The 18403-nt window shown below is 40.8% G+C and overlaps 1 protein-coding gene across 3 annotated transcripts in view; it reads right to left on the minus strand.

Annotated features, from left to right (window-relative positions):
• KIZ (kizuna centrosomal protein) overlaps nucleotides 1-12221 on the minus strand; it is a 123522-nt gene extending 111301 nt beyond the window's left edge. For all 3 annotated transcript variants that reach the window (XM_081097207.1, XM_081097208.1, XM_081097206.1), the window contains exons 1-2: nucleotides 12023-12221; nucleotides 5254-5316 (exon numbers count right to left, since the gene is read on the minus strand). In XM_081097207.1, coding sequence (XP_080953333.1) covers nucleotides 5254-5316; nucleotides 12023-12111 — 152 coding nt within the window. In that variant the 5' untranslated portion in view covers nucleotides 12112-12221. The remainder of the gene's footprint in view (nucleotides 1-5253; nucleotides 5317-12022) is intronic.
• Nucleotides 12222-18403: the final 6182 nt, after the last annotated feature.

Below are 18403 nucleotides of genomic sequence, written 5' to 3' on the forward strand. Positions count from 1 at the left end.
TTTAACAAAACTGTTAGTGAGACAATGTATACTATATTATTTTCCCCAAACACTGAAACCTAAAGGACAGAATGCATATGCATTTTTAGAAAGAGGAAATTAATGCAACATCACTGAGGTATCACATCTAGGCATCACTCTCCTGAGAAATATATATAAGACCATATTATAACATTCACACAGTAAAGGTTTATATGAATTTCTTCCTAAAAAATAAATGTGATTCCAAGAGTGGTGTCTATGTGGCCAAATTCAGAGGAAAAGCCCATTAGAATTCTTTTAAATGACAATCTCAAAACTACCTGCTCTATGGAAATCAAACTATAAGCCACAATCCATAAACATTAAAAAAGTTTGAAATTTAAAATAAAGAGCTCTCATTAGATATAATTTTTAAATTTTGTTCGAAATGGCAACAACATACTATATTATTAAAGTACTAGAGGCCCGATGCATGAAATTCGTGCAAGGGGCTAAGTCCTTGCAGCCTTGGCCAGCCCTTGTAGCCCTGGCTTCATCCAGAATGTCATCCGGATGGTCGTTCTGCTGTTCAGTCTAATTAGCATATTAGCTCTTTATTATATAGGATTTTGTAATAACTTATAGACTGTAACGCTACTCAAAATGTGAAAAAACCTTTAGGGACTCATCCAACGTGTAGTATCAAATAACTCAGGATATGCAGCCCACTCACAGAACCAACACTACTATCTCTGGCTCTCTCTTTTTCACAAGTACATAAGTCATAAAAATACCAGTAGCATTTGTATTGTTGTTTCAATAAATTATTCAATGGTATTCTATCAAGCAAAAATAAATTGAAAACCACAAAAATGTTCACCCTCAAAAGCAGATTTGCAAAGATGCTGAAGATATTAAAAATTAATCTTTAACAGATCTTAAATCTCTACACTTAAGCCAATAATTTTCAAGAATTTCTTTATTGTGCTAATAATTCTGTGCTTCGATCTTAGTTGGCTGTCCCCATTTTTCCTTATGAACAAAAACTCAAGAGTGGTTTTACTGCTACCCATGTCTACCATTTTCAACATAAGTGACAATAATGAGGTAGTACCGTCTTTCACAAGCAGGTGTTTGGTGAAGCTGCTGGTGGTGGCCAGTACCCACCTGGAATAGGTACAACAGTAACCATGCCTTCTCCATCAAAGTCTAATTTCATTCCTGCCCTTACATTAACCTTCAAAGCTAACTACATAAGTAAGTTATCTATCCATCCATGCAATCATTCATATATTCAGTGCTCTGAATATGAAAGCCACTCAGTGAGGTCAACAGGGAAAATAAAAAAATGAGATAAGTAACGAAAAAAACAATCCCATTTACCATTGCACCAAAAAATTAAGATACCTAAGAATAAACTTAACTAAGGAGGTAAAAGACCTGTACTTGGAAAACTACAGGACATTGAAAAAAGAGGTAGAGGAAGACATAAACAAATGGAAGAACATACCATGTTCATGAATTGGTAGAATAAACATCATTAAAATGTCCATACTACCCAAAGAAATCTACAGATTCAATGCAATCCCCATTAAAATACCAATGGCATACTTCAAAGATCTAGAACAAACTCTCCAAAAATTCATCTGGAATAAAAAAAGGCCTTGAATAGCCACAGCAATCCTGAGAAAGAAGAACAAAGTTGGAGGGATCACAATACCAGATATCAAACTATATTACCAAGCCACGGTTCTCAAAAATGCCTGTACTGGCACAAGAACAGACATATAGATCAATGGAACAGAACAGAGAACCCAGAAATAAACCCAAGCCATTATGCTCAATTAATATTTGACAAAGGAGGCAAGAGCATACAATGGAGTCAAGACAGTCTATTCAATAAATGGTGTTGGGAAATTTGGTCAGATACATGCAAGAAAATGAAACTAGATCACCAACTTACACCATACACAAAAACAAGCTCAAAATGGCTAAAGAACTTAAATGTAAGACGGGAAACCATAAAAATCCTATAAGACTCCATAGGTAGCAAAATATCTTTGCCGATACAGCTCCTAGGACAATGGAGACTAAGGAGAAAATAAACAAATGGGATTACATCAAAATAAAAAGCTTCTGCACAGCAAGAGAAACCATCAACAAAACAACAAAAAGGCCCACTGCATGGGAGAACATATTTGCCAATGATATTTCAGATAAGGGTTTAATCTGAAAAATTTACAGAGAACTCATACAACTTAACAAAAGGAAGATAAACAATCCAATCAAAAAATGGGCAGAGGACCTAAATAGACACTTTTCAAAAGGGGACGTACAGAAGGCTGAGAGACATATGAAAACATGCTCAAAGTCACTAATCATCCGAGAGATGCAAATCAAAATAACAATGCGGTATCATCTCACATCTATCAGAATGGCTATCATCAACAAATCAACAAATACAAGTACTGGCAAGGATGTGGAGAAAAAGGAACCCTCGCGCACTGCTGGTGGGAATTCAGACTGGTGCAGCCACTGTGGAAGACAGTATGGAGTTTCCTCAAAAAGTTAAAAATGGAACTCCCATTTGACCCAGTAATCCCACTTCTAGGACTATATCCCAAGAAACCAGAAACACCCATCAGAAAGGATATATGCATCCCTATGTTCATAGCAGCACAATTTACAATAGCTAAGATTTGGAAACAGCCTAAGTGCCCATCAATAGATGAGTGGATTAAAAACTGTGGTACATCTACACAATGGAATACTATGCTGCTAAAAAAAGAACTTTCACCATTTGCAACAGCATGGATGGAACTGGAGAACATTATGCTAAGTGAAATAAGCCAGTCAGAGAAAGATAAATATCACATGATCTCACTCATATGTGGGATATAATGATCAACATAATTTGATGAACAATAATAGATTCAGAGAGAAATGGCAGGGGAGGGGAAGGGTTAGAGAGCAACCAAAGGACTTGTACGCATGCATATTAGCATAACCAATGGACACAGACACTAGAGCAGTGGGGGCTTACCCAGGGTAGGAATGGATGGGGCGGGGGAGATGTCAAGTGGGGGAAAATGGGACATATGTAAAACTTTAGACAATAAATACATTTTAATAAATGAGATAAGTAAAATACAGTGTAAGGAATGCTATGTGGGACAGTGCAAGGGGCTCTGACAGGACTGGGCAACCCAACCTAGTTGAAGGAGTCAGGGAAGCCTTCCCAGTAGAAATTATTTTTCAGCTGACATGAAGGTTGGTTAAGACTTAATCCAAAATTGGGGAAAGCAACAGTGAACAGTTGAGGGAAAAACACTGGAGCAGAGGAAGTAGTATGTAGGAAAGTTCAAAGATGAATAACAGTGATATGACAAAAATAATAATAAATAATATTGACTCTTACTCTTGGTCAGACACTTATCCCTATTTGATAGATAAAAAATGGAGACACAGAATGTTGAAGTAATTGTCCCAAGGTCACACGGCTAAGAGCTGGTGGGGTTCAGGCTAAATCGAGGGACTTGGCAACAGAATCTACCTGTTTACACTATACTACAAAAGATCCTGTCATGCTTCAGAAACTGAAGTTTTAGTCCATGTAAAATGTAAGGGAGAGGCTGGCAGGGTCAGATAATGGTGGGCATGGTAAGCCCTTGTACCAGATACTTCCCATGCCCTCCTCACATCCTCCTGACCCAGCTTTTCTTCTACCAGTCATGGCTGCAGCAACCGGGTAGCACCTGCCTCAGCTGTGCCTGGTATCTTGCTTTCCCAGGGCTGCTTTTCTGAATTTGTAACAAGGAAAACCTGGGTATGAGAAGGAGTTAACACCCCCTGCCACGGCCCTGACCAATGGGGGTCAGAAACCAGAGGTAAAAAGCCCCCCTTTCCTTCCTTGCGCGGACACTTGTGAGGAGCAGAGAAGCGATCGACACTGTGCCTCTGAAGGTCAGGAGGGATCAGTCCCAGGTGCCCAGAGCAGTGACCAACTCCTACTTCATTCTTCCCAGCCCTGCTCTCCAGTTTTATGTGACCACTTCCTGAAAAAAAAACTACTACCCACAAAAACAAAAACAAAACACCTACCACCTACACACAATCCTTGTCTCAGACTCTGCCTGCTGGGGTAACCAGGTTGAGGCAGCCATGTGAGACAGGAGTTTATCCTACAGGCAGTCAAGGAAAGCATCTTTTTAGAAAACCATACCCTGTGTCTCACAGGAAACAACAAGAGCTTGAGAGTGGGGAACAAACTCAGAAAACTGATAGCTTGGTAAAGGTTCCATAATTCTCTCGCCACCATTATGTCAGGAAGTTGTCTCAGAACAGGCCACAGAAAGAGTGCACACTCTTTCTTCTGCCCCTTTGGCTGTGGGCTAGAAAAATGGCAACTGCTATGGATCCTCTAAGACCTGGGCCCACTTCTGAGGCCATGGCATCCACAACACTGCTATTTCTTCCATCATCTTGTAGCCTCTTCTCGTCCCTCCTAGAGCCCAGAGACACGACTGTCCTCCCTGCTGGTGCCTTTGGAAGTACACTAAATCTTAAAACCAAAGAATAATGTGGAAGATCAGCAAATAAAAGGACCTGATCGGCGACTTGGTTTTAAAGCACTCTTGGCTTCTCTCTCTTCTGGATAAGATGTTTTCATTTTTCACTCATTATGATATGAATAAATTCCAAACTTAGTACTATCATAGCCAGAAAATTTCCATATAAGTAATACTGGCAGTAACACTATACATTTGGCTTAAGGATGAAGTTCAGTTTCCATATTATAGAATTAAAAGTAAAAGTTTGCTCTCAATATTAGAGTAAGTAACCTAAAAAGGATAGCATGTATATTATTTATTGTCCATAATAACTTTAACATTCATTGTCATATATCTGGGAACAAATGGGACACTATGTAACCCTGCCTAAAACAGTTTGTTGAAAGGTCAGCTATAGTAATTATGCCTTAATTATTACACAAACTTAATGGGTAAATTGTTAACAAAAAGATAGCAGACTATAATGTGTCTAACTCTTAAGCTGTTTAAGAAAAATAGACTCCAAATAATGAAAAAAATTTTTTATCTTATGCTAATTTTAATCAAATTTATTCTTACATTTGATAGTCATTATATTGCAGTGTTTACTTGAAACTATTACATATTAAAAATAAGAGAAGGGTAAAAGTTCTGCAACTATGGTATTTACAACATAATTAGGGTTAAATTTTAATTAACATAGCAAAGTGGCTTAAAAACTGTTACCACTGTCATATCTTACCTGTATATATTAGACTGACTGTATTCATAAAGTTTCTTTTCCAGCTCCAATCTCTTCTTTTCACTGTAGTACAGAAAGAAAATATTTTATAAATAATTATACTGATAAGTAATTGGCTATTGAATTTCGAATATAGTCGCCTTTGAAATCATACTTTTGTGAGAATGCTCTCTGGTCTAAGAAGCAGAAAATGCTGGCTGTATCTGAAACTCAAGACCTAAAATTACTTAGCCGTCACCAGGGATGTCTAAAAAGCAAAGAGGACACTAGCATAAAGCAGAAACAACAAGTCTCTAAAGTAAATGGGGAATGCCTTAAGAAAAGGCTGAGAGCCAGGTTCATTCATTCAAGTATTTCTTGAGTACCATGATGAGCCAGGCAATAAATAAGTTCTAGGCCTAGAGACTAACATGGTGAACAAAGCAACCAAGAACCCTGTCATCAGGCAGCTGACACTCTAGGGGGAAGGACAGACAATAAACATACAAATACGTAAGATGTAATATGGCCAGATATCTCTGCGATGGTGGCACATCAGGACTGGACATGATGCTTCCACAAATCCACCTTGGACTAAAGACTGGTGGCTTGCTCTGCTCCCAACCAGTCAAGCTTGGGCAGAGCCAAGTGTCTGAGTTAGGAATAGGTCTCTGAAAAAACCTGGCCTCTCTGACATTTAGTGAAGACCAGGTCACCTAACACTATTACTTCAAATTTGGGGGAATTTCTTTTTATAACTTTGAAACATCACCATGATTTGTCATTAACTGCTATTCCCTGGAGCTACCACCAGTAAAGACTTCGCCTTGATGTTCAGGTCGGCGCTGGAAATAAGCGAGGAGAAAGCTTACCCTGCATACCCGGCCTGGGCAAGAAGTGGGGGAAAGTGGAGAGGGCAGCAGCCAAAACCAAGGGACTAGGGGGTGAAACTGCTGAATGGGAAGCCATCCTGATCCTCAAAAGAGCCCTTGGGAGGGTTACCCACAGAGGGCTCCGCATGACCATGGCCAAAGTCCCAGCTTCAATCTTGTCTAATTGAGGTCACATTGCTAATCTAAGTTAACATTAACTAAAGGCCGAAAGAGAAATCATATAATGTCTGAGAGGAAAATGTTATAAAAAATACTGTGAATCAAAGACAAGGAGTCCAACAGAAGGCGAGCTCAGGTTGTTCTCTTGAAGGAAAGGGGCTGAGCCCACATTCCATTTATGAGCTCATAATCCGTTTGTTTTTCTTTCAGATAATTTTTCCTTAAAAAAAAAAAAAAAAGCCCCAAATTTACTCTGTTAGCTATATGATCGGTTAAGTAAATTTCATTGTTTAGCATAATTTAACTGAAACTCTTTTAATGGAAAAATGGGATACAAAATCCAAACACCTAATCTTTGCTTGGGGAATATAACCTATTCCTTAATTGGGGGTATGCCTATGTTAAAAAAAAAGAATCAAAGATTAAACGGAAAAACCTATAGAAACACAATTTTTTTAAAAAAAGATTGTAATTGATTTCAGAGAGGAAGGGAGGGGAAGAGAGAGATAGAAACATCAATGATGAGAGAGAATCATTGATTGGCTGCCTCCTGCACACCCCTACTGGGTATCGAGCCTGAAACCGGGGTATGTGCCCTGATCAGAATCAAACCCATGGCCCTCTGTCCACAGGCCAACTCTATCCCCTGAGCCAAGCCGGCTAGGGCTAGAAACACAATTTTAAAATGAATAGTTTCTCATAGGTTTTTACTTAATAAGACTGAACTTAGAAATGAAGGAAATATGGTACAACTGCAATTAATGAAGAATGAATGACTGGACAGTGTAAGCAATTTGTCATTAAATTACAAGGACAAAGACACTCTTAAATGCATCTATGACCTTGTGCCCTTGGTGTCATGCTTCATATCTGTGGTGTTCCTGTCAAGAAAGTATGACCAGTCTGGTCATGAAGAAACATCAAGTGGACCCAGTTTGAGGTTCACCCTCTGGAATGAAAGCTGTACTCTGTAAAACTCTCAGGAACATGAAAAACAGGGAAAGACTGAGGAACAGTTCCAGACTGGCAGAGACTACAGCGGCATGGCAACCAAACACAACATGGGTTCACAGAGGGGGCATCATACTTATAATTCTAAAATTATTCAGAAAAGACTAATAATTTTAGATAGATAAGTAGATAGAGAAAAAGAAAATGTTGAGTTGAGAAACCTAGGTGAGGGGAATATTAGAGGTCTTTGTCCTACTTTCCAACTCTTATGTAAACTTGAACTTTAGTATAATTTTTAAAATTCAACCATGACTTCTAGTGAAACAGGTCCACAGACTGGAAATCCATCAGCTCCCAAGCAACAAATTCTTTTTATTTTTACTGATTTCAGAGAGGAAGGAAGAAAGATAGAAACATCAATGATGAGAGAGAATCATTGATTGGCTGCCTCTTGCACAACCCCTACTGGAGATTGAGCCCACAATCCTGGCATGTGCCCTGACCCAGAATCAAACTGTGACCTCCTGGTTCATAGGTTGATGTTCAACCACTGAGCCACACCAGCTGGGCAACTAGTTCTTTTTAATAATGAATGTTAATAATGATCAACTTTGTTCCTGCTTAACCTTCTATAGATACTGGTCATTTGGCCAATTCAACACCAACAGGAATTCCTATTTGGAGTGGCAAAGAAGGAAACTTTATTCAGTGCAAAACAGCTCAATTGCAATACAGCCTGGCTGTGAAGCAGCCCTGGAACCAGCCCCTCTCAGGATGCACAGCTCTGTTCCGCTCTTCTATTGTCTGATCCACTCTGCTCCTGCCAGACTAGACATCTTTGGTGTTTCACCTCAGCCAGGGAAACAGTCTTGGGTAGAAAGGGCAAATGAACTCTCAAAGACAGAAGGAACCTGGCTTACATGGACAGAAGTCCCCACCTCTGATCCCTAATTGGTCTATTCTCATGCAAATGAGCACACCAAATCTTCCATTTGATTGGTCCAAAAGGCACTGTCCTGATTGGTCAGGATAGAGCTGCTCTGGTTGGTTGGAGCTGCACAGCTCTGACTGTGGGGAACACCTCACTCCTATTGGTTAAAATAGGATTCCAGAGACTCCTTTATAATAAGGGCCTGCTCAGCTGGCAGGAACACAGTGCAGGCAGGCAGTTCAGTTCACAGGCAGGCAGTTTGGTGCAGGTCTCTCCTTGAAGGGCAGTTTGCATGAGAGGTCCCTGTGTAGAAACAGCAGCTAGGCTCTGTTTTTGTTTTTGGGTTTTTTTTGATGTTTTTGTTGTTGTTGTTTTAGTTTGAGCCCACTTAGCCACTAGTAGCCCTTCTTAGTAGGTGTCTTCTTTCTCATGATTTACAATACAGACATCTGCTGGCCATACTTGTTCTCTATGGTGACACTTCATACACTGAAAAGCCACAATCAAACACCTCTTGGCCTCCTATTCCAGGCAAAATGATTACAATCTCATCAATTCTTCAACCCAGGCCGTTTCTAGCCTCGTCATCCACGCCCCACCACCTCTGAATGCTGTCTTTCATATATGTTTTAAATTTAAGACTTAAAACCATATATTTACTCCAATAAAAAGCCAAAGAAAGGTGTATTTGGAGGATCCTCTTGCAATTTCTACATGTTAAATCTTTATTTCAGTATCTTTGAAACATCCAGCCCTGGGACGGGTACCCATAGTTTGTGGTTTCAGTCACCTGAATCCCCACCCCCAAACCCCCACCTCCAATCCGTTTAACTTTTACACAGCTGGGCAGTCGTTAAAGTGCAGCCATATTTACTTTTCTCCTTTTAAGCCACTAGTTATTCTGCTTTTGTCTCAATACCATCTTCAGCGTCACTCAACAAATATCTCAGTGTCAATTTCTGAACTATTATGATAACTGACCGTGAATCAATAATGGCATTGAAAAAAACTGGGTCTGGTTAATGGGCCTCTTAAAGGAATGTTTTTATATAATTGCAAGAGTCAATTCCACTTACATGTTTCTACCATGCCTGCAGCACTACGCACACTGTAACAAGTCACTTTACTAGGCTCTTTCAGATTCAATGATGGACTTTCACCACAGTGCAGAGAAAACGCTGTATACAAAAAGGAGACGTTTTAGAATATAAAATCGCATCTGTGTGACTACAGCTAAGATAATTTGAGCTACAAATACACCGGCTACAAGGGAAAAGCCCATTATTAGACCAGCTAACATTGCAATGACCCACCTCAAAGAGGGCCGAGAAAGGACAAGTTGTTTTTTTATCTTATACTCCTAGGAAATTTTTTATAAAGCGAATACCCAGGATTGCAGCCTTTAAAATTACTCTTGAGTTTTAAGAGACAATGGTCCTTTTGATCGCTGGGATTGGTTAAAAAAAGGGGGGGGCATTCAAACACTCAAATAGAAAGCAATGATATTCAGTTTGCTCTGCAAAACTACACATTTCAACTCTTTTACTCCAAGGCTCTTTACTCCAGTAGAGACAAAAAGAAAACCTGAGGCCTTACTTTACATATTAATCAAGGCTCCTCATTTCTGGTGAAGAACTAAGTTCAAAGAGGCTGAATGACCTACTCAAGGTGACACAACTGTTCATGGACTAGAGCCCAGGTTTCCACGGTTCTACTGCAGTTTTCTCTGAATCCAAAGTTATTTGCCTCTGTATTTATTAACGATGTGCTAGAGCTAGTTACAGACTTTTAAAATAAAAAGTGAATATAGGGGAACAGAATTGTACTGACTTAAAAATAAAACAAACCTCCAAATCCAGAACCATGAATAGGTTATACAATTTGACTCAAATTCGTTATATAATTTCAACAGCCTCACCTTGCTACATAGTTAAGTATTTAATGTGAAACATAAAGTGAGCAATAATAATGACATAGTTATACTTCAAGGACTATAAACAGCCAGGTGTTCTAGCAGAGGAAGCAAAAAAAACGATAACTCACAATTAGTTAAAAAAGAAGCCATTTGAACCAGTAACATTTTGAAATTTGAACTTGGGCTAAGCCCGGCTGGGGCTTGAGCATCAACCTATGAACCAAGAGGTCACCAGTTCAATTCCCAGTCACATGCAGGAGGCAGCCGATTAATGCTTCTCTCTCATTGATGTTTCTATTTTTCTCTCTTTCTCTATTCCTTATCCCTCTAAAAATCAATAAAAAATAAAAAAAGCTTGGGCTAAGAGGTACACATAACTAAAGGCTTGGAGTAACTCAGCTACTCTTTTAAAGAACAGAGTCAAAAAAACACTAGTTTACAGAGCAATGTCTCATCTCTAAATTATCAGGTATGTGCAGTTAATATCATCTTTGAAATATCACACTGTCCACTTTTCCTGGTTACTTGGAAAATGGTCATTATTTGGTCTCAATGTGTGACTACTGGGTTCTATACAAGACATTCATAACTCCTGGACACTAGCTGGCTGACTTTGGCATTCCTTCCATTCATTCAACAAATATTTATCAAGCCCCTTCTACGTTTCAGGTACTCTATCACAAGGTAAAGATCCAGTTAGATATAATTCCCGTCCTCCTGGAATTCTCAGTCTGGGCAGGGAGCAAGTCACTTAAAGCTATTATCTAGAGTGCTGTAAGAATCCAAGGTCACAGAACTTAGGGAATGGGTTGTCAGTACTTGGTGCAGGGAATGAACTTCAGGAAGAGATTTTTTTTTAAAGCTGGAGATGAAGAGGTCACTGGGGTGGGTGATTAGTGGCATGTCAGAAAGAAAAGAGGATGTAGAAAAAGATTAAGAGGTAAAATATGATTAGGACAATTAAGAAGGCCTATTGTAGATGCTCTATAAATATTTTACAACAATCAAAGCTAGCATAAGATGAATATAATTCCTTTCAAAAAATCACTTCTGCCTTTACCTGACATGTAATTGTTGTCATTTTAGAACTGTCACACACACACACACACACACACACACACACGCACACCTCTCCTCTTCACTAAAATGATTTTGTAACTTTTAACACTCATTAAACGTGTTATCATTAGATCCAAAGATCTATTTCCTTTCAACTAATGAGATTTCTAGTTTCAATTAACTTAGGAGCTACATAATAGTTCCAACAACTTATCTTTGATGTGATTATTTATAGTAAATTACTTTATAATTTTCCCTCTTATGTGCTTAGATCTTGTTTTCTGTGGTTCTCATCTTTCATGTCTTAATCAAGTTATTAATCAAGGTATCTTGGACACTCTGGAGGCTGCACTTCTCTCGCTGGAAATTTCATCCTTGCGCTGGGTATCTTGTCGCCCAAAGTCTTCTGTACTTAAGCAGGGCATCTCTCTCTCTCTCTCTCTCTCTCTCTCTCTCTCTCTCTCTCTCTCTCTCTCACACACACACACACACACACACACACACACACACACACACACACGTGCTCCTGGACCTGTCATCTTCGCTGCAGCGCGCTGCCGCTCCCGGGGTGGGATGACAACTTGAAGAGCCTGAGAGGAGGCGTGTGGATGGGACTGGAGACGTTCACACACTCGCAAGGCTTGATCAGAATGACAGGCAGGAGAACTCCCACTCTCACTGCAGCATCCCACCGCGGGAGACCGCCAACAAGTGAGGGGTCTCCGGTAAACGTGGTCCTCCAGGCGTCACCCGGAGCGTGGGGACGTCGGTGCCGACCCGGGCCCAGGGAACCACGGGCGGGAGAGGGGTAAGAAACGGGGGGTGGGCACCAGCTGACCCACGGAGCTGGCCGAGTCCCCCCCACGCTCCGATAGGCCGTACCTGTCCCGCAGCTCGAGCTGGAGGCGGCACAGCCTCTCGTAGTACTCGGGGCTCTCCGGGAGCCAGGGCGGTGCGGAGGCCGGGACCATGCTGCTGCCTCCGCCGCTGCTCTCGCTTCCGTCCGCCTCTGGCCACCCGGGAACCGGGGCTTCCGAGGCAACGGCCCCACCATGCACCGCGGGTAAACACCGTGCCCCAAAGCCGCGCAGGGGGCGGAGCTGAGAGGGGGAGGGGAAGGGGCGGGGCGCCGTGGAGGGGCGGGGCGGGGCAGGCGCAGGCCGACTCGAGCCCGTGAGCTGAGGCTGCCTGCTGGTGGGGAAGCTGGCCGCGGGGTGGGCTCGTTACCGAGGCCTCTCCGTCCAGAGCCAGGCGTCTTCCTTCCCCCTAACCCTTCAAAATTCTCACAGGAGAGATGCTAGACCTCCAAGCGGAGCCCTTTTCTGAGCGCCAAGTCAGAAAGCCACCCTTGATCTCGGCCCCCACGAGGATGGGGGCTGGGTCCAATCTAGCCGCACACTTTTCTAGACATGAAAAGGATCAGGGTGGTGGGTACCTGGAATGTGTGTGTAAGGAGGGAGGTAAGCTCAAGGCAAGCATCGTCCCTGGCCCTGGGGCCACCTTGCCTTGCATGAAGTGTCATGGCCAGATAAGGGCCAGAACAGGCTCTGTAATATATAGACGCCAGGTAGGGACCCTCTTGCCCAGGATTTAATAACTACTGATGTTACTCTTACTTAGTTGTTATATCAAAGCATTATACCAAATGGATCCCGTGGTAGTATACAAGGTTTACCTTATTGATTTCAGTGCAAACAACATTTTACTACAACCCTGGAAGGGATGAGGGCAAAAAAAACCCAAAAAACATGTTTTTAGGATTTTTTTTAGGTCTAACCTCATCCAGAATAGTTTTTAGAGGATAATAAAAATCTTCCAAACAATGAACATAACTAATTATTTTCCACAAATACACAAAATAGATGAGGCAATCACTTAACATCCCAAATTTTTATTAGGCCATTTTAGGAATGTCTAAACTATAATTTAACACTAAATAGATAATTCAAAATAATTATAATTTGAATTGTATGGTTGATTTATTAATGACATGTGAAAAATCTAGATGCAGGACCCCCTTTATTAACAATAACACATAGCAAACTAAGTGAATATTTCTAGAATACTTAGGCTAAAATTATGCATTCTAAATGGTAACAGACTTTTAAGAAATGTGGAGCTCTTCACTTGGCATATTTAATTTGCTAGAGCACTCTTTTGTAATATTGTTCTTAAATCCCTTTATACTAGCAGAGCTGATTACTATTCGCAGCTCTGCTTTGAACTACCTGGACTGCAGAACATCAAATCTGCCTAGATTGGCAAGTGTTCCAATAGGCCACAAAATGTCTTAGCTGGAAGTTAGGAAGAATCTAGGCTCACACTCTTTTCTAGACAGGAAAACAGATCGGGAGAGGTAAGGAATTTGACCAAGGTCACACAGCTGGTAATCTATATAATATTAATGACTCTAGCTCAAAAGATGGGTCCTTAATAGCCCCATTAATCAACCACAAGGAAAGCCCTGTAGTCATAGGATCTTAGAGTAAACCATATGAAATTACTGTTTTTGCAGCTCAAAAACAGTTGACTCAATGAATGAGAAATTGATTTTAGAAATATGTTGACATTATAATTTTACATTTTAAAATGTAAATACCATGTAATTTTTAAATTAAAGCCTGTATATATGAGCTTGTATATATGAGCTTGGATATTGTAGTAGTTTCCCAGGGTTGCCATAATAAGGTACTGCAACTGGGTGCTTAAACAATAGAAATGTTTAGTGTCATAGTTCTGGGGGCCAGAAGTCTTGAGATCAAGGTGTTGGCAGGATTGGTTCCTTCTGAGGGCTCTGAAGAAGAATCTGTTCCATGCCTCTCCCCTGTTTCTGGTGGTTGCCAGCAATCTTTGGCATTCTTGGCTTGTGGATGTGTCACTTTGGTCTCTTCTTTCATCTCCACATGGAATTCTCCCTGTCTGCATGTGTGTCTCCAAATTTCTCTGTTTATAAGAACACCAGCCATATTGGATTAGGGCCCCATCTTCCTCCATCTTAACTAATTGCATCTGCAATGACTATTTCCAAATAAGGTTACATTGCGAGGTACTGGGAGTTGGGACTTCCACATATGAATTGGGAACACAATTCAACCCATAACAGACATAAACATGGCAAATCATTTCATTTTTGCAATTACTATGCAGAAATATTAGACATCCTATGCTATTGGAAAATTTGCTTTGTAAGTAGAGATGACTCAAAAGTAGAAGGTGGGTGAAAGGATGTGATGTCACAGGCATGTGTGCATGTAACCTCTCCTGCCACTGAGCTTTTACACTGGTGTAACATTCATTGCCTCATTTTTAAACCCCACGACAGCCTTTTGAGGGTACACACATCTAAGCAACTGGCTTAAGATCATGCTGCCCAGAAGTAGTGCTAGAATTTGCAAACAGACTTGTTCCAATTCCAAAATTTATCCTTTCTTAGCTTCCATATCGAATGGAAGTGTAATATTCCTACTTGGCACTGAGAGGGAAATCATTTCTCATCCTTTCTAGCAGTTAAATGGGTCTGTATGACCTGGTTTCACCAGTGAAATGTGAGCAGAAGTGATACAGCCTCTTCCAGGCCTGGCCCCAAAACATTCTGCATCCTCTTCTCCATTTTTCATTAGTTGCCCAGCTAGAAGCAGAAGATCCAAAGGAGAACTGTGAGGGTCTGGAAGAAGAGTGGATAACTAAAAGGGCACAGGAATGTGTCTTGGGCAAGAAATAAACCTTATGTTGAGTCACTGATATTTTTGGGTGGTTTGTTTCAGCAATGGGCATTACTTTTCCTGACTAATACACAAGCATTCTATGCAACAGTTACACAAATGCATCAAAATATCTTTTCACAACATTCTCATCGAGGATTTATGTGACTATCCAGATGGTCAAAGAAACTACAAACCTGAAACTCCGAGATTAAGAGTCAGTAGAGGAGGAAAGAGGCCTCGATAGTGAAGGCAAAGCCACAGTGAAGAAACTTCTAAAATAACTCTGTACAACGGGACTTTCAGAAATTATGGAAATGTTCTATTCTGTGTTGTCCTATATGGTAACCACTACCTTCATGTAGCTATTAGGCAATTGAATATGGCTAATGTTGAGGAATTTAATTTTTAATTTTATTTAATTTTAATTTCTGAAAATTTATATTTTAGAGGACACATGTATCTAGTGCTACAGTGTTTGACAGTGCAGATCTATAGATAAAGGTAGAGATAAAGATGGATAAGCAAGGTTGGGGCAAGGAGGGGGGGGGTCATAAGTCACCAGGAAGTGGAAAGGTAGGAAATAGAAGGTAAGATGCCATTCTGAGGGGAACTGTAATGGTTAATTTTATGTATCAACTTGGCTAGGCTATGGTGTCCAATTGTTGCTGTGAAGCTATTTTTCTTCTAATATGTGACTAGAGGCCCGATGCATGAAGATTCGTGCAAGAATGGGTCTTCTTTTCCCTAGCTCTGCCTTTCACCTTTGCTCCAGCCCAGAGCTGCCTTTCTGCTTTCCTACGCTGCCTAGAGGCCCGGAGGGCTGGGGCAGTGCGGAAGGCCTGTATCATCACCATGGCAACAACGCAAGTATCCCGTCCTGCCCCTGGCCTCTCGGGGCCTGCATATGCAAATTAACCCACCATATTTGTTGGGTTAATTTGCATAATCACTCCTGATTAGCTGGTGGGTGCCATGAAGGTATGGTCAATTCGCATCTTTCTCTTTTATTAGTGTAGATTAACATTTAAATCAGTAGACTTTGAGTAAAGCAAATTATCTTCCATAGTGTGGGTGGGCCTCATCCAATCAGTTGAAGGCTTTAAGAGAAAAGACAGATCTTAAGAAGAAGAAGGAATTTTGTCTCCAGACTACCTTTGGACTCAAAACTGCAATATCAACTACTGCAGATAAGTTTAGCCTATGGGCCTTACCTATTGACTTTGGACTTTCAAGCCCCTACAATTTCTCACTTTCTCTCTCTCTCTCTCTCTCATTTACTCTCTCTCTCTCCATATATATAGATGTTCCTATAGATATATAGATATTTATATCTATCTTAACTGGTTCTGTTTCTCTAGAGAACCCTGACTAATACAGGAGGGCATGAGGTTACTAAGAGCCTTTTTTCTCAAAGGTATTTGTAATAGCTAGTTTAAAATAATAAGAATTGGGTAATATTTTCAATAAAAAATTAAAACATAAATTCCCTCATTTGATTTTATATCATGCAAACCAACAACTAATGTGTGGGTCTCAGGAATTACATGAAAAATGCCAAGTACCAGCAAAAAAATAGAATAACAGAATGTTGAATGGCTCTAGCCAGAGACTTGCTTCTTAAATGAGATTAGCTCAGTCTCACAGCTCTTGCATGCCTATGATTTCCAATGAAGTCCTTTAATTTGTACTTTTGTGAGGTCTTCAGGATTATCCCTTCTTGACAAGGAGGAATACTCAGAGGCAATAGACTTGTGGCACCAAAACTTTGTACTCTTTTCTCCCTGCAGGACTGGCTGGTGGCTTGGTTCTGCCTGGGAGGGACTGTTCCACAGCTCTGGATCCCTGAGTACTTGAGCAACACCCCTGCATCCGTGGGTGCTAATGTCACATATGAGCAATCTTTGAATGCTGAGATTCTTCTTAAAGATCATTTGGTGGATTTCATAATTGTCTGCCACGTGGATGCACTTCTCATCAGGGTTCAACAAGTACTCCTAACAACAAGGATTAGAAACAAAGGGTCACCCTATGCCTGCCCTTACAACTCACAGGCAGGTTGAAACTAAAAAATTTTGCATAATAAATACCATTTAATTTGTTGGCTATTTGTTTATGTTTACAAGGCAACAGGTCATCTAGTATAGAACACGCCACTTATCATCTGCAATTATTCATGGCATGTGTCTTTGTAGAAATGTGGCCTTCATTCATTCCTGGGGCACTTGGATGGTGACTGCCTCACAGAACATTGTCCTTGTTCCAACAAACTCTTATTGTGTCTTAGAAAAGTATAAAACACAGAGGTTGAGAATTTTGGCTCAGGTCCCGTCTGCATGGTATAGCACCACCTCCTCTTATAAGCTGTGTGACCTTGAACAGATTAATTAACCTTGCAGTGCCTCACATTTCTCACCTGTAAAGTGGTGATAGTGCCAGTGCCTTTCTCTCAGGCTTGTTGAAAAGATTAAATGCGACACACTTAGAATCATGCCTGGTGGTGTTAGACCTCAATAAACTTACTAGTACACTGGCATCACGTCTTCAGAAGGCAAGAAGAATATCCCTGTGGAAGATAAGAGTCATCAGAGGTAAAAAGTTAGTTCTCTCTCCCAAAGACATTTCCTAAACTTCCCCTTGATCCTTCTTTATCAATGCTGCTTTTCCTGCACTCACATGCCCACTCAGAGAGGTCCGGTCACATGAACTCATCACGGATGAGTCAGTAGATGACATTCCGTTGGGAACCTCAATTGAGATTCAGTTTCACTCCTTTTGTGTCAACACTGGCAGTTGAAAGAATCCCAGCACGTCACCCCTCAAGTATAGAAATCCAGTAACTTAATTACCTGTTTAAAGAGCCTCTCCCCAAATAGACATTTTGAGGAACTGGGGGGGGGGAGGGGATTGTGACTTCAATGTATGAAATTGGAGTGACACAACTGAGCTCATTGCTGTCCCCGCCCCCCCAAGTTCCTTTCCATTAGGAATTCATGCCCTGTGTAGCTCCTCCCACAATGAAACAGGGCTAACTTGTGTGATAGTTGTGTCATCCAAAAATGTCTCATTTTATCATAAACCAGCCACCATATTGTGAAGAAATCTGAGTAGTCCTGAGGAAAGGACCATTTGAAGAGTAACTGAGGCTTCCTCCTAACAGCCAGTACCAACTTACCAGCCATGTGAATGAGTGGGATTGGGTCTTTCAGCCCTGTCCAACTTCCTGATGACTGTGGCTCTCGCCAACATCTGACTGCAACCTTGTGAGAGACCACAAGAAAGAACTGGTAAGCTAAGCTGCTCTGGAATTCTGATCCATAGAAATCATGAGATAATAAAAAATACTTGTCATTTTAAGCCATTAAGTTTTGGGATGGTTTGTTACGCAGCATTAGGTAACTGATACACCTGAGGTGGAATGGCAGTGGTTGAAGAAGTCAGTGATTATTATATACCTACTATCTTAGCCATAGAGTCATCTGTGGGAATCATCTTCAAAATTCACAAAAATGCTGTAAAGTGTGTGTTATTATCACTGTTTTATTGAGGCTCAAGGGGTTAA

The sequence above is a fragment of the Myotis nattereri genome, assembly GCF_964212035.1.
Source record: "Myotis nattereri genome assembly, chromosome: 8".
Lineage (NCBI taxonomy): Eukaryota > Metazoa > Chordata > Mammalia > Chiroptera > Vespertilionidae > Myotis > Myotis nattereri.